At 37.5% G+C, this 13,779-nt stretch overlaps 1 protein-coding gene across 1 annotated transcript; it reads left to right on the top strand.

Moving 5' to 3' along the window:
- The first annotated feature begins 3,411 nt into the window (after positions 1-3,411).
- LOC144974052 (uncharacterized) lies at positions 3,412-12,644 on the top strand. Its single transcript, XM_078916939.1, has 4 exons — positions 3,412-3,479; positions 4,358-4,734; positions 6,874-7,065; positions 11,633-12,644. The coding sequence occupies exons 2-4, from the start codon at positions 4,428-4,430 to the stop codon at positions 11,845-11,847; spliced, it is 714 nt and encodes a 237-aa protein (XP_078773065.1). The 5' UTR covers positions 3,412-3,479; positions 4,358-4,427; the 3' UTR covers positions 11,848-12,644.
- The last annotated feature ends 1,135 nt before the right edge of the window (positions 12,645-13,779 follow it).

The raw sequence follows: 13,779 nt of genomic DNA, 5'->3' as shown, positions 1-13,779 counted from the left end.
CCCCCCCCCCTTTAAAAAAAAACAAACAAACAATATTTGCTCTTTACATCGTTGGTGATAAAAATCAAATGGCCCACTGTAATCAGCATTCTATTAACATCAGTCGACTGTTTATTTAGTGATTGTGCAAGAGAACGCTTTATGTTTTGTTTGTTTGTTTTTAAGGGTTTTACGGCACTTGCAACACATTTAGGTCATATCAGCGCCAGTTAAAAGGAAGAAAACGGGAAAGTAAAAAGTTCTAGAATTACAATTAAAGCAGCGAAGAAAAGGTAGGACAAAGTTTTAGGCCCAGCTTAGGCCTACGGACGTTTTATCGTTACAAAAATACTATTGTTGTCGCTTGTAGTTACATAATAAATAAACCGAACAAAAGACAGCACGAGTTCATTATTAAATCATAATCCCAAACGCCATTGTCATCGTTAGTAAATTTGGCATAAGATGTAAGCAGACAAAGAGGCATTGCGAGTTAAAAATACCACGCAACGCCACTGTTCCATTGTTGTTGCAAGCAAAGACATTTTATGATAAAACAGTTGACACCACAGACTGCTCATATGTAGTTGTAAAAGGAGTGAGCAAGGTAAGATGCACCGAACGTTCACCAGTACAAAAACACCACACGACAGCAGCAGCTTCTAATGGTGCTCACACTACTATGTTATGATGATCGAGATGTTGATGTGATCGACCCAATCAGCAAATTCTTTACCGCACTCGTGCACCGTCGCAAACCCGCCCGGACGCTTCGTCACAACACACCGTTCGACAAGATGATCTGAAGTTTCGGGCTCGCTACCACAACGTAATATAGGACAGGTGGACAGTCCCCACTGATGAAGCGATTTTGCCGTTAGGAAGGTTCTCGACCGAAGCCGATTCGCTACCACCCAATGCCCCCTCTTACTGGTGGAGAAACCTGACAACTTCTCCCCCACTTTCGAGGAGTCTATGTCCCGCCGCCTCGATGGATTGAATTCGTCCAAACCGACTTATGCATCTCTGTCCGTAGTCAGGGAATCTGCGTAAAAGGGTTGCCGGGACTTATTTCGGCTCGAAACGGGGGCACCGTCCATTCTGCGCTTGAGAGGGGTGTATACCCTCTCTTTACACGACGCCACTGGTATCGCTAGTCGCTGCAAAAAGAGTAAACAAACCAAGAGGCACCAAAGAATGCATCGTTACAATAAATACCGCACCACGCCACTGCTTCAGTCAATGATATGCTTGTTTCATGGATGGATAGACGAATTTAGTAGGCGTCGGAATTATTTCTCTTAGCTTCATTCCGCTTGTGATAGATTTGTGAACCGTCGCGCCAATTCGCTGTTAGCACGTGATGAACTAAATGAGAAGACTTGAGTTTCAAAACAAAGTGACCAGGATTGTGAAATTCTTTTATTCGTACAGAAACACTTAACATTTAGAACGGGACATGACGCCTGTTAGGCGATGTTACATTTTTTTTCGGACAGAGACAATGCTGTTAGTGGCCAGGTACTCATTATACACATGAGTACGGTGAGAGAATGAGTAAAGAGAATTTTCGAAGGACACAACTATGCGCCGAGCGAGGCTCGAACCCAGGACCTTCTGATCCGAAAGCGAGTGTCAAACCAAAAGACCACATAGCCGCAACCATACATTTTATTGACTCATTTAGGCGCCTCTATATTTTGGTATAGATTATGTTTTTCGTGAAAATAATTGGCGAGTGTACTAAGGTGATTATGCTTAAACTTCATCCCTGACTTGCCGAAAAAAGTGTCTTAAGTACTATTAGTTCTTGAAGCCTTGATAAGATGTTCGGTTTTGGGGTTTATAGCCGTAAATATGAAGCTTGAGTTCAGTTCTATTCTTTATATTATAGTGGGGAATAAATACGACTTCTCACATTGCAAAATTCAAATTTCGTACCGCCAAATGGGGTAGTTTATTTTGATTTTAAAGGGTTTTACGGCGCTTGCAACACATTTAGGTCATATCTATCAGCGCTAGTAAAAAGGAAGAAAATTGGATATTTAAAACATTCTAGATGTATAATTAAAAGGAAGATTCCAAGAGATGTTGATTCCAAGAGCACACCATTAATGTACTTAGTTTGAGATCACCTAAAAGTCTTACCCAGACACCAGCACAAGATTCCACGAAGAGGATAAACTCAGATGTTTACAAATCATGTGTTTAAAATGTTAAAAATGGGGTAGGGTTGTCCCATTCACATTTGGAGCATTTCGAATAACCTCATCTGGTTTGTCCTTATTCTCTTGGTTAAAAGACGACTTATAATCACGATAATCAATTGTTACAAGACTACATAATATACCCTAACTGGTCCAAAACTAAAAAAGCCACATAATATACCCTAACTGGTCCAAAACTAAAAAAGCCACATAATATACCCTAACTGGTCCAAAACTAAAAAAGGCCATTTTTTCCTTTAACTCTCTCCTTACCGATCATTTTCAGTATTTTCCCAAAATGACAGGCCTACCCAGCAGAAAAATTGATTTTATAGTTTATAGACTCAAACAAGCTCTCTACAAAACAACTTTTATGTTCTTATTAATTAAACAAAGATCATTCTTCAAAGTTAGTGATGTACAAAATAAATATGAATAAGAAAAATGTATATTGTGTCGTAATAATTTGCTGTAGGTGGTAAGGAGAGGGTTAAGGTAACGTTACCGCAGTTGAATATTAATTCAGAAAATTGAGTGGAGCAGGCACTTATGTAGATAAAAGAAAATGAAGTGAGTAGAAAAGTGCCAGAAGACAAATAGAGAATAAGTTTTTATTCGCAGCTTATAGGGCCTCGAACCCACGACCTTACGGATACGGCAACTCCGCCTGGCCGTGGGAGGAACGCTATGCAATGGTAGATGGCGTCGACAGCATAGCGTCTCTCCCACAGCCAAGAGGAGTTGCCGTATCAGTAAGGTCGTGAGTTACAACCCCCATGGCCGCGAAAAAAGTGTTTATTCTCTATTGTCTTCTGGCACTTTTCTATAGGGAATGAGATTAGCGTCCCTTGATTGGACGTCACCGGCGGAAACGTTATTAGAGAGAGAACGTCATGTTGCTTGTGCGCATGCGTCTTCGTCCTAGCTTCCGCGCACAACCAACGTTCTCTCTCTAATAACTTTTCCGCCGGTGACCTCACAGACTATCGGTGACGTCCAATCAAGGGACGCTACTCTTCCGCTAATCTCATTCCCTATTCGACTCAATTCCTGTTCTGTTATCATTACCCTAGTTGACGGCGTCATTTCATTTCCAAATTCATTTCTCGGTGTGTCCAATACATCCGTGCATACTACCGTTTTGATACGGTGGCCACATATAATGATAAGTAGACCAAGACACACAAATCAAAATCGGATTACATTAGCCCAACAAACCAATCTCTCTAAGTCTGTGTTGTGGATGTATTCGGCTCTTAGCCTTCTTACCCAAGTGTGCTATGATTATAAGAAGTAATAAACAAAAATAAATAAAACAACTTCAAAATAAAACAAAAACACAATGAACGAAATAACAAAAACGGAACATTTCGGGCTGAAACGGCTTCTTGATCTTCAGACAACAACATACTGCCATCGATCTGATTTTTTAGTAATGTATTTATGTCTTCATTGTATTTGGTTGTTGGCTTTTGAAGGGGTTTGAGCCCGAAACTTTCCGTGTTTGGTATTTAGTATTTTTTTTGAAGCTGTTATATTCCATTCTGTTTGTTACAATTTTACAGTCCACAGATTCTGGCAGCTTTGGATTACTTTGCTGTGATTCTGCTGGAGTTTGAAAAAAAAATTTAAAAAAAAGATCAAACAAGTACTTTTGATATTGGCCAGCAAACTCGTCCTTAAAATAGCGGTCGATTAAAAGGACCCTCACCTTGTAAAAAATATCAAATTTTGGAATTTATGAAAGCCTCAAGTTCGAGAGTTGTTTTTTTTTTATTTCTGTGGACAAGATGAGGGTAATTTTAACCGATCGTTATTTTAAGGACAAGTTTTCTGGCCAAACGTTTCACCAGTTAACTGCCGACTCTTGGAAAAAAAACCTGTTTTTAAGACTTTGGCCAGAAAACTCGTCCTTCAAATATCGATCGATTTTAATGACACTCATCTTTGAAAAAAAAAACCAACAACCATTCAGACCTGGGACCTCGCGAAGTCTTCTTTGAAGTCCCAGGTTTGAGAGGTCTTTTTGAGGGGGGGGGGGGTGTTGTTGCCAAGATTAGTGCCATTAAAAGTGATCGATATCTGAAGAAGTTTTCTGGCCAAATGTTTAAATACGATTGTTTTCCAGGGTACGATAGTTGACGTGATTATTAAAAACGTGATTTTTATAGTTAAAAAAGTAGGTCAGTTTTGTAGCCAAACAACACAACTTGATTTTAATGTTCACGAACTTTTCCTAAAATGGAACTGCAAAGGATATTCAGATATTTGAGTTCTATAATTACTGCATTCTTAATTCTTACAACGAGAGGACATGGCAAAATTCAGACAGAGAACTTTAAAAATGAACTCCTGAAGGGAAAATTTGAAGTTTTCAAGACCAAATCGTCCATTCGTGTGTCGTGTGTAATGTGTTCGATAACTTGTCTCATGTATAAACCAAAATGTGTAGCATACACGTGTGATCTGGGAAGCAAAAAGTGTGACTTTTACGCCAAAGGGTCCACAGATTTGCACCCGGCTGGCGTTAAGGCTTATGTACTTGAAAGTAAGTGTGCTGAAGAAGAAGAAAAAGAAGAAGAAGAAGAAAAAGAAGAAGAAGAAGAAGAAGAAGAAGAAGAAGAAGAAGAAGAAGAAGAAGAAGAAGAAGAAGAAGAAGAGGGAGGAGGAGGAGGAGGAGGAGGAGGAGGAGGAGGAGGAGGAGGAAGAGAAAGAGGAGGAGGAGGACGACGACGACGAGGAGGAGGAGGAGGAAGAGGAGGAAAAGAAGGAGGAAGAGGAGGAAAAGAAGGAGGAAAATAAAGAAGAAGAGGAGGAAGAGGAGGGGAGGAGGAAAATAAAGAAGAACTCAGGGGAGAGGAATAAGAGGAGGAAGAGGAGGAAAAGAAAGAAGAACTCAGGGGAGAGGAAGAAGAACAGGAAGGGAAGGGAAGTAGAAGACAGAAAACACATCAATAATTCAAATAATGTCAGAAAACAGAATATCTTGGGTTACAATACAAAGTGTTTAAAACTTGTATTGCCATAGCATGGTCTCTCCTCTCTCTCTCTCTCTCTCTCTCTCTCTCTCTCTCTCTCTCTTTCTTTTTCTCTCTCTCTCTCTCTCTCTCTCTCTCCTTAACTCACTACCCCCCTCACCCTCTCGCCCCCTCTCTTCATTTTTCTCGTATTATAAATAATTTAGTAAATTAAATATTAAATTAACTGTAATGTTCAGAATCTGCTTCACCTTGACACAACACGGTGTTCAGAAGATTTAAAAACCCCACGTGTAAAAAAAATGTTGGCCAGAAAACTCGTCCTTCAAATATTGATCGATTAAAATGACGCTCATCTTGCTTGGGACTTCTTGGAAGACTTCACGGAAGTCCCAGGCTAGATATATTTTGTTGTTGGTGTTGGCAAATTGAGAGTCGTTTTAATCAATCAATGTTTGAAGGACGAGTTTTATGACCAAAATTTCAAATACGTGATTATTTTTTTGAAGTACGGCAGTTATGGCATGCTTGAGGAATGAATGAACCATTGCGGGTGGGCAAGGGGATTGCGTGGACATGTGTTATATGTGTTCTTCCCCTCCACCATCCGACTTTGGAACTCCCTACCAACCACTTGTAAACAAGCCCTTACGATTGAAGACTTTAAAAAATCTCTCCCTGCTTCCCTCTAAAATCCTTGTTACTGAAAAGACGGTCATACAGTCTTCGGCCTGAAGCATTGGCCTTAATGGAAGAAGAAGAAGAAGAAGAAGAAATGAACAATTGTGGGTGGGCATGGGGACTACTTGGACACGTGTTATATAATGAATGAACCATTGTGGGTGGGCAAGGACAGCTCAGAAATGCGATATATTATGAATGTTTATGTGTGACACATCACCTCAAATCGGTTAAATGTTAAGGTGAGCCAGATGGTATAAACGGACGTGAACATATTTACAGGTCCGATAAATTGTTGTCATGGAGAATGTTTTGCGTTGGTTTGAGAGTATTTTCATGACGACAGTGAGACCATAACAATTTGAGTTATCAGTCCTGCAATTAAACACTCGTCGGTATAAACGGATGATGAAGGTAAAAAACCCCCAGAAATGTCAAGTTTTCAATTTGGGCACCATAAAGAAATTAAATGCGTTTCATTCATTTTACACCCCCCCCCTTCCCCCACCACCATCCCCACGACCTTTGTCTTTCTGATGAGGGATATCAACGCACAACTTTCCCTCCTATAGCTTGTTACAGGAAAAATAATATACTGTGGAGTATGAGTATGGTATGGTGTTCTAAGACATTTGAGAAAGTGAAGGATGGTAACGGAAATCTTAGGAAGGTTGTTGTGATAATGATGATGATGATGATGATGATGATGATGATGATGATGATGATTATGATCTGATGATTATGTTGTTGATGACGATGATGATAGCGATGACTACGATGCTACTAGTGTGCACATATGTCAATATATTATGTAATGTATGTTCTTTATAATATTGTATTGTCATAAATGTGTAACCAAATAACAAATTGGCACAATTTTGAGGACGATAAAGACATAGACTATTATTATCATTATCATCATCATCATCATCATCATCATCATTATTATTATTATTATTATTATTATTATTATTATTATTATTATTATTATTAATATTATTATCATTATTATTATTATCACCCCCCAGCAAGATCCATCCCAGTTGTGTTCCAGCCATTCACAGTTCGCGGCAAAAAGTACCACGTCTACAGATCTTCAGACAAAAAAAACTACTTTGACGCCAGAAGTTTCTGCAAAGAACACGGCGGCTACTTGTTTGACATTGATTCTTCCGTTAAATATGACGTGGCTAGAACGGTTTTCAAAGGATTAGCTAGAGGTGAATTTCTTCTCCTTTTCTTCCTCACCCTACTAATATTATTGCTTTTAACTCTAGCACCGCCGCCACTACCACCATATATAAGATGCGAGAAAATAAAACGCCCCAAAGTAGAGCTCTTTAAAACTATGATAATATTTATAAATCATCACTAAATTTTGCACACTGTGAATCTAACAACTTGTTTTTACGAATCTTAATTTTTTTTTAATGAACGAAAGGTTCAAGAGCTATATCTAGCTGTTCAAAGAATATCACTAAAAATTGTCATATCAAGAGTTCGAGACATTCGCGTCATGAATTACTTTGAACGTCCTGTCGCTTCACTGGGCAAGATCTTGCCGCAAGGGTAGGGTGCAGATCACCCCGTTTACTTCCTGTTTCATTGTACGCATTTGCACTGTGTTGAACACCCATCCAAAACTAGAAAGCAGAATTCCTAAAACTGGCAACTAATAGCCATGGTTTATTCTGAGGAAGATAAAAGTGTTATTAAAGCATTATTCGAGGAAAAGGGTTGAACCGGTAAAAAGATTGTTCGATAATTTCAGAATAAGAACTGGTCAGTCACGACGGTTAACAAAATCATTACAAAAGTATAAAAAGAAGGGTCAATTCATAGAAAAAAGGTGGCGGCCGCCCCTGTTCAGCAAGGGTAGAGGAAAATATCGACTTTGTGGAAGATGCAATCTCTCTACTCGTGAAGTTGCTGGTGTCCTGGGTATAAGTGACTTTTCCGTACGGTGGATTATAAAAAATAAATCTTAATCTCCGCCCTTTCAAGCGAATCAAAACCAGCAAAAAAAAAACGTCAAGAGAAAACGCAAAACACGAGCAAGAGCTTTACTAGACAAATTCACCCACAACGACGTTAAACATATCATTTTTACTGACGAAAAAGACTTCACTATTGAACTTGCAAGAAACAGTCTTAATGACGTTGTGTACTGTAGTAGAAAAACTAACTTTTCACTGGATAGAATTTACCACGAGAGTAATCAGTTCTCAAAGAAATGTTGGAATGGCAAAACCCGTCTCCATTTCATCGATACTGCGGCGTTCAATAGTGTTTAGTGGGTTTCACCCTAAATTATCTGGCCACTTCTTATATTGTTTACCTTCCGGTTCACTACTTCCGATTGGAGTAACAGTCACTTCGTCTATTTATTATTAAACTTATAATCTTATCTTTCACTTGTCGTTGGCATTATTTTATTTTTAACTTAGTAAGATCGCAACATCTTCACATCTTACAATACCAAAACAACAAAAGTGAATGCACAAAATTATACCGTACTGCTTAATTAAGGAAAAACTGTTACCAGATTGCTTAACACTGTATCCTGATAATTCGTTTATTTTTCAACAAGACGGGGCTACATCCCACACAAGTAGATCGACACAAACATTCTTAGTGAAAAACAACATTAAATTCATAACAAAAGATGAATGGCCTCCCATGAGCCCTGATTTAAATCCTATGGATTACAGCATTTGGGCCATAATGTCAAACATTGTGTACAAGGGGCAGACAAAAAGTATTAGATGAAGAGCAATTGAAAGCAGCAATCCAGGATGCTAGGGACAGAATAACTATTGATGATATTCGTCGTTCAATGTCTTCGTGCAAAAAAAAACGCCTACGTACTGTATGTAGTGTCACAAAACGGCGGTTTGACCGATCACATATTATGAGTTTTTTGAAATCGTGACGCAACTTTGATATTATGTTTTTAGGGTACGTTTTTATATAGTCTTGTAAAATAATAACTACTTGTTCAACGTTTTAAAAATGTCACATGGCTATTATTAAATAATAAATAATTATTGTGTCAAAAGGACAAATGTTTACTATTATTACTTTTTAAATGACAGATCTCAAAATTGGGGCCTTTTTTTTTCTTGCACCCTATATATATATATATATATATATATATATATATATATATAATATATATATATATATATATATATATATATATATATATACATATATATATATATATATATATATATATATATATATATATATATATATATAACATCCATCTATCTCCTTATACCTCATTCTCACTCTCCCATTCGCTCGCGCGAACATACACACACACACACACACACACACACGCACACACACACATAACAAACACACACACACACACACACACACACACGCACACTACGGACAAACACTACCGATTAAATAAAAGGCCTTATCAAATTAATTCAAATGCATTTTCCAGACTGTTTACTTGACATGGTAGCAAATAAGTCGTTTACAACCCCATTCCCCCAAACAAATAAGTCGTTTACAACCCCATTCCCCCAAACAAATAAGTCGTTTACAACCCCATTCCCCCAAACAAATAAGTCGTTTACAACCCCATTCCACCAAACAAATAAGTCGTTTACAACCCCATTCCACCAAACAAATAAGTCGTTTACAACCCCATTCCACCAAACAAATAAGTCGTTTACAACCCCATTCCCCCAAACAAATAAGTCGTTTACAACCCCATTCCCCCAAACAAATAAGTCGTTTACAACCCCATTCCCCCAAACAAATAAGTCGTTTACAACCCCATTCCCCCAAACAAATAAGTCGTTTACAACCCCATTCCCCCAAACAAATAAGTCGTTTACAACCCCATTCCACCAAACAAATAAGTCGTTTACAACCCCATTCCCCCAAACAAATAAGTCGTTTACAACCCCATTCCCCCAAACAAATAAGTCGTTTACAACTCCATTCCACAAATACAATTTCCTTTACGATTCTCCTTGACCTTGGAGAGCAAGCACTTTGGGCATGTTTACCTAAACATTAACTTTCTCCTTACTGATCATTTTCAGTATTTTCCCAAAATGACAGGCTTACCCAGCAGAAAAATTGATTTTTAAAACTCAAACAAGCTCTCTACAAAACAACAGTTATGTTCTTATTAATTAAACAAAGATCGTTCTTCAAAGTTTGTGATGTACACAATAAATATGAATAAGAAAAATGTATATTGTGTCGTAACAAATGTGACGATTTTGCTGTAGGTGGTAAGGAGAGGGTTATACAAACACTGAATGAGTATGGCTGTGAATGAGTGCCGCTGTGTAGTTTGTGGATTTACACTCGCTTTCGGATCGGATCGGATGGTACCAAACTTGAAAGAAAGAGAAAAAAAAAAGAATTCAAGAAATAAAGAACTCAATGACTATTCCATTTATCTACTTAATTCATTAAAAATAAACACACTGGTTTACAATTAGACCTCTATGTTACTTCTTATTCGTCTTCTAATTGTACATTTCACACATGGTTATCGGTCGGTGACAGGGACAGGGCCAACCCCCCCCCCCCCCCCAACAAAAAACCCCCCAAAAAACAACAAAACAAAAAACAAAAACAAAAAAAAAAAAAAAAAAAAGGGAGAGAATTTGTTTGCACTGTAAATTGATGAATTGATCCGTGGCTCGTACTGTGAGATTAGAATAAAACGGGTTTCATGTCATTAGCTTGACACGCATAGCAACACACAAGAGGAACGTGCAAAATGCAGGGACTATTCTGACTGGTTAATGCTTAGCAACGCAGGAAGAATCAATTTAATGTTATGTCATTGATTAGAAACCGTCGTTTATTTATAACTAACAGACGCTAGTTTAACACATCAAATAGAAATAAGCTTGATGCCGTCCTCGAGGAACTTTTTCTATTAAGAAACATGGATAGTCCATCAGACAAACAAGTGGTAACAACAGGAACCACTCATGTTGTCCAAAGTGAGCAAATGAGAGGTTAATACACATCTTGCAAAATGAAAAATACGAACCCGGGACCTTCCGGGTCAAAATGCAGTGCCATAATCACTCGACCACCCCGTGGGACATATCCATAGAGGACACAGAGTTTGAAACCACTATTTTGGAGTCACGCTCTCTCCTGTCAGGCGGAGTTGTCGTACCAGTAAGGTCGTGGGTTCATCTCCCATCGCCGCCGTGAAAATTTTTATTTTCAATTGTCTTCTGGCCCTTTCCTATTTACTTTTCTTAAAATTAAAAAAAAGAGCTTTTATATAGCGCAATATCCACTAAACGTGCTCAAAGCTCTTTACAAGGGTCCCTCCCTGTCCGACAGCAACATTTAACATAAGGACAAGACATGACGCCTGTAAGGCGATATTATAAATTTTTCTGACAGAGACAACGCTGTTAACGGCCAGCTACTCATTCTCTCACCTGAGTACGGTGAGAGAATGTGAGTAAATAGCCTTTTCCAAGGACTCAACTATGCGCCGAGCGAGGCTCGAACCAAGGACCTCCCGATCCGAAAGCGATTGTCATATCACAAGGCCACATAGCCACACAATATTTTGTATGAAGTTTAACCAGCGACATCTATAGGGGGGGGGGGGGGGGACGAATCGCCCACGAAATTTTCCGTTCTACGGGGTCAGTCTACCAGGCCGGACAACCATCAGGACAAGTGTATTACAGTGCAATATGTAATCTTTGATTGTATTTATCTATCCATCTATCATGAAGAGTTTAAGCCAAACCTTTATGTCTTTTTCCCTAGATCGATACTACGTGGGTGCCAACGACATCGCCAGTGAAGGGACATTCGTGCTGGATCGAACAAACACTATGATTGACATTAGGGTGTGGCGATGGGCGAGTCGACAACCCATCAGCTACTCCGGCAAGGAAGACTGCGCTTCCATTACATCGGATGACGTGGAGAATTGGGCTGAGGAATGCGACGTTGTACGTCGTTTTTTGTGTGAAAAATAGATGTGGACCTAAAAATAGATGACCACTTAAAATAAAACAAAAGCAACAAGAAACAAAACAAAAACACCCCCCCCAAAAAAAAACAAAAAAAAAACAACAAAACCCCCCCCCCAAAAATCCGCACACACACACACACACGCACACACACACACACAAACACACACAAAACAACAACAAAACAAAAAAAAACCCCAAAAACGTGAGCTTTTATATAGCACAATCTCCACTTAAAGGTGCGCAAAGCAACAGGTAACACGCAGAACGAGACATGACGCCTGTTAGGCAATATCATAATTTTTTTTCGGTGAGAGACAACGCTGTTAACAACCAGGTATTCATTTTATACCTGAGTACGGTGAGAAAATTTGAGTAAAGAACCTTTACTGTGCGCCGATCAAGGCTCGAACCCAGGACATTCCGATCCAAAAGCGAGTGTCAGACCAGAAGACCACATAGCCGCACGAAAATCCAACAAAGAACCCCCCCCCCCCCCCACCCTAAAAAAAAAGCAAACAAAACAAAAACAAAAACAAAAACAAAACAAAAACAAAACATTAAAAAAACAACAAAAACAAAAACAAAAACAACCCAACATCATGGAAAGGCAACATATATTGATATTTTGAAATATTATAACGTTTGCATTGGATTATTTTCACTGTCATATTTTTACAGAGGACATTTTTTTTCATCAATAATAAATCTCAACATTCGAGGAAAGTCTTCTAATTCTTTGTGTTTGAAGATTGGACGTTTTATACAAGCATCAACTTGAACCTGGGATTAAGTTATCTTTAGGGGCACACCTCTCTAGAAGGAACGAAACTGACGTCACTCAGCTCTTTGTTAAGCGCTTTGAGCTTGTTGAGATACGGGATAAGTCGCTAAATAAAAACCATATATTATATATTATTATTATTATTATTATTATTATTATTATTATTATTATTATTATTATTATTATTATTATTATTATTATTATCATTATTATTATTATTATTATTATTATTATTATTATTATTATTATTATTATTATTATTATTATTATTATTATTATTATATTATTATTATTATTATTATTATTATTATTATTATTATTATATTATCATTATATTATTATTATTATTATTATTATTATTATTATTATTATTATTATTATTATTATTATTATTATTATTATGATGATGATGATGCAATATGAGCTCTAGGCGCTTAACGAGAATGAAATCAAGTGAAAACCATATATTATTATTATCATTATTATTATTATTATTATTATTATTATTATTATTATTATTATTATTATTATTTTTATTATTATTATTATTATTATTATTATTATTATTATTATTATTATTATTATTATTATTATTATTATTATTATTATTATTATTATTATTATTATGCAATATGAGCTCTAGGCGCTTAACGAGAATGAAATCAAGAAAGGTTTACGTAAAAATGATTAAACTTGATATTTTGACAATTTTGCAATACCGCCAACTGGGGTAACTTTGTGAGCTAGACTAGCGTCCTATCCAAAGGGTAGCGAGCAATTGATATTGTCCGTTTCACGTTAGAGAAACCGAGACAAGCTCCGACTCCACGGGCCTGGTGGCTCTGAAGGAAAGTAGGGGTAACTTTGCCTCAGTGAATTAGGAGCATCTTGACTAATCTCAGGTTAGTTGTAGCTATTTTCCTAGTGAAAAGACGACTTTAAATCGAAGGAAGTAATAGACTTCAACAGTTGTGACGTCACTTCCCTCGTAATGATGCATAGTAACTTAGTAACTGGTTCTAAACTATCGGAAGAATTCCGGACGCCCTTATGAAATACTTCTTTGACGAGCATAAAAGTGTACCCAGAGGAGAAAACCATAAATCTGATCAAGTTTTGACTTTTATACATTCTGATCACATGACATGTGAAAA

Source organism: Berghia stephanieae, chromosome 5 (genome assembly GCF_034508935.2).
Source record: "Berghia stephanieae isolate SIO BIC M18660-M18661 chromosome 5, UCSD_Bste_1.3, whole genome shotgun sequence".
Lineage (NCBI taxonomy): Eukaryota > Metazoa > Mollusca > Gastropoda > Nudibranchia > Aeolidiidae > Berghia > Berghia stephanieae.
This window is presented reverse-complemented; position numbering and strand designations above follow the sequence as displayed.

Bases quoted from the DNA above. Each gene is read 5' to 3' on its own strand.
- LOC144974052 (XM_078916939.1), top strand. From the start codon at position 4,428: ATGGAACTGCAAAGGATATTCAGATATTTGAGTTCTATAATTACTGCA. The intron at 4,735-6,873 runs GTAAGTGTGCTG...ATCACCCCCCAG, and splicing joins TAAGGCTTATGTACTTGAAA to CAAGATCCATCCCAGTTGTG. The intron at 7,066-11,632 runs GTGAATTTCTTC...CTTTTTCCCTAG, and splicing joins TTTCAAAGGATTAGCTAGAG to ATCGATACTACGTGGGTGCC.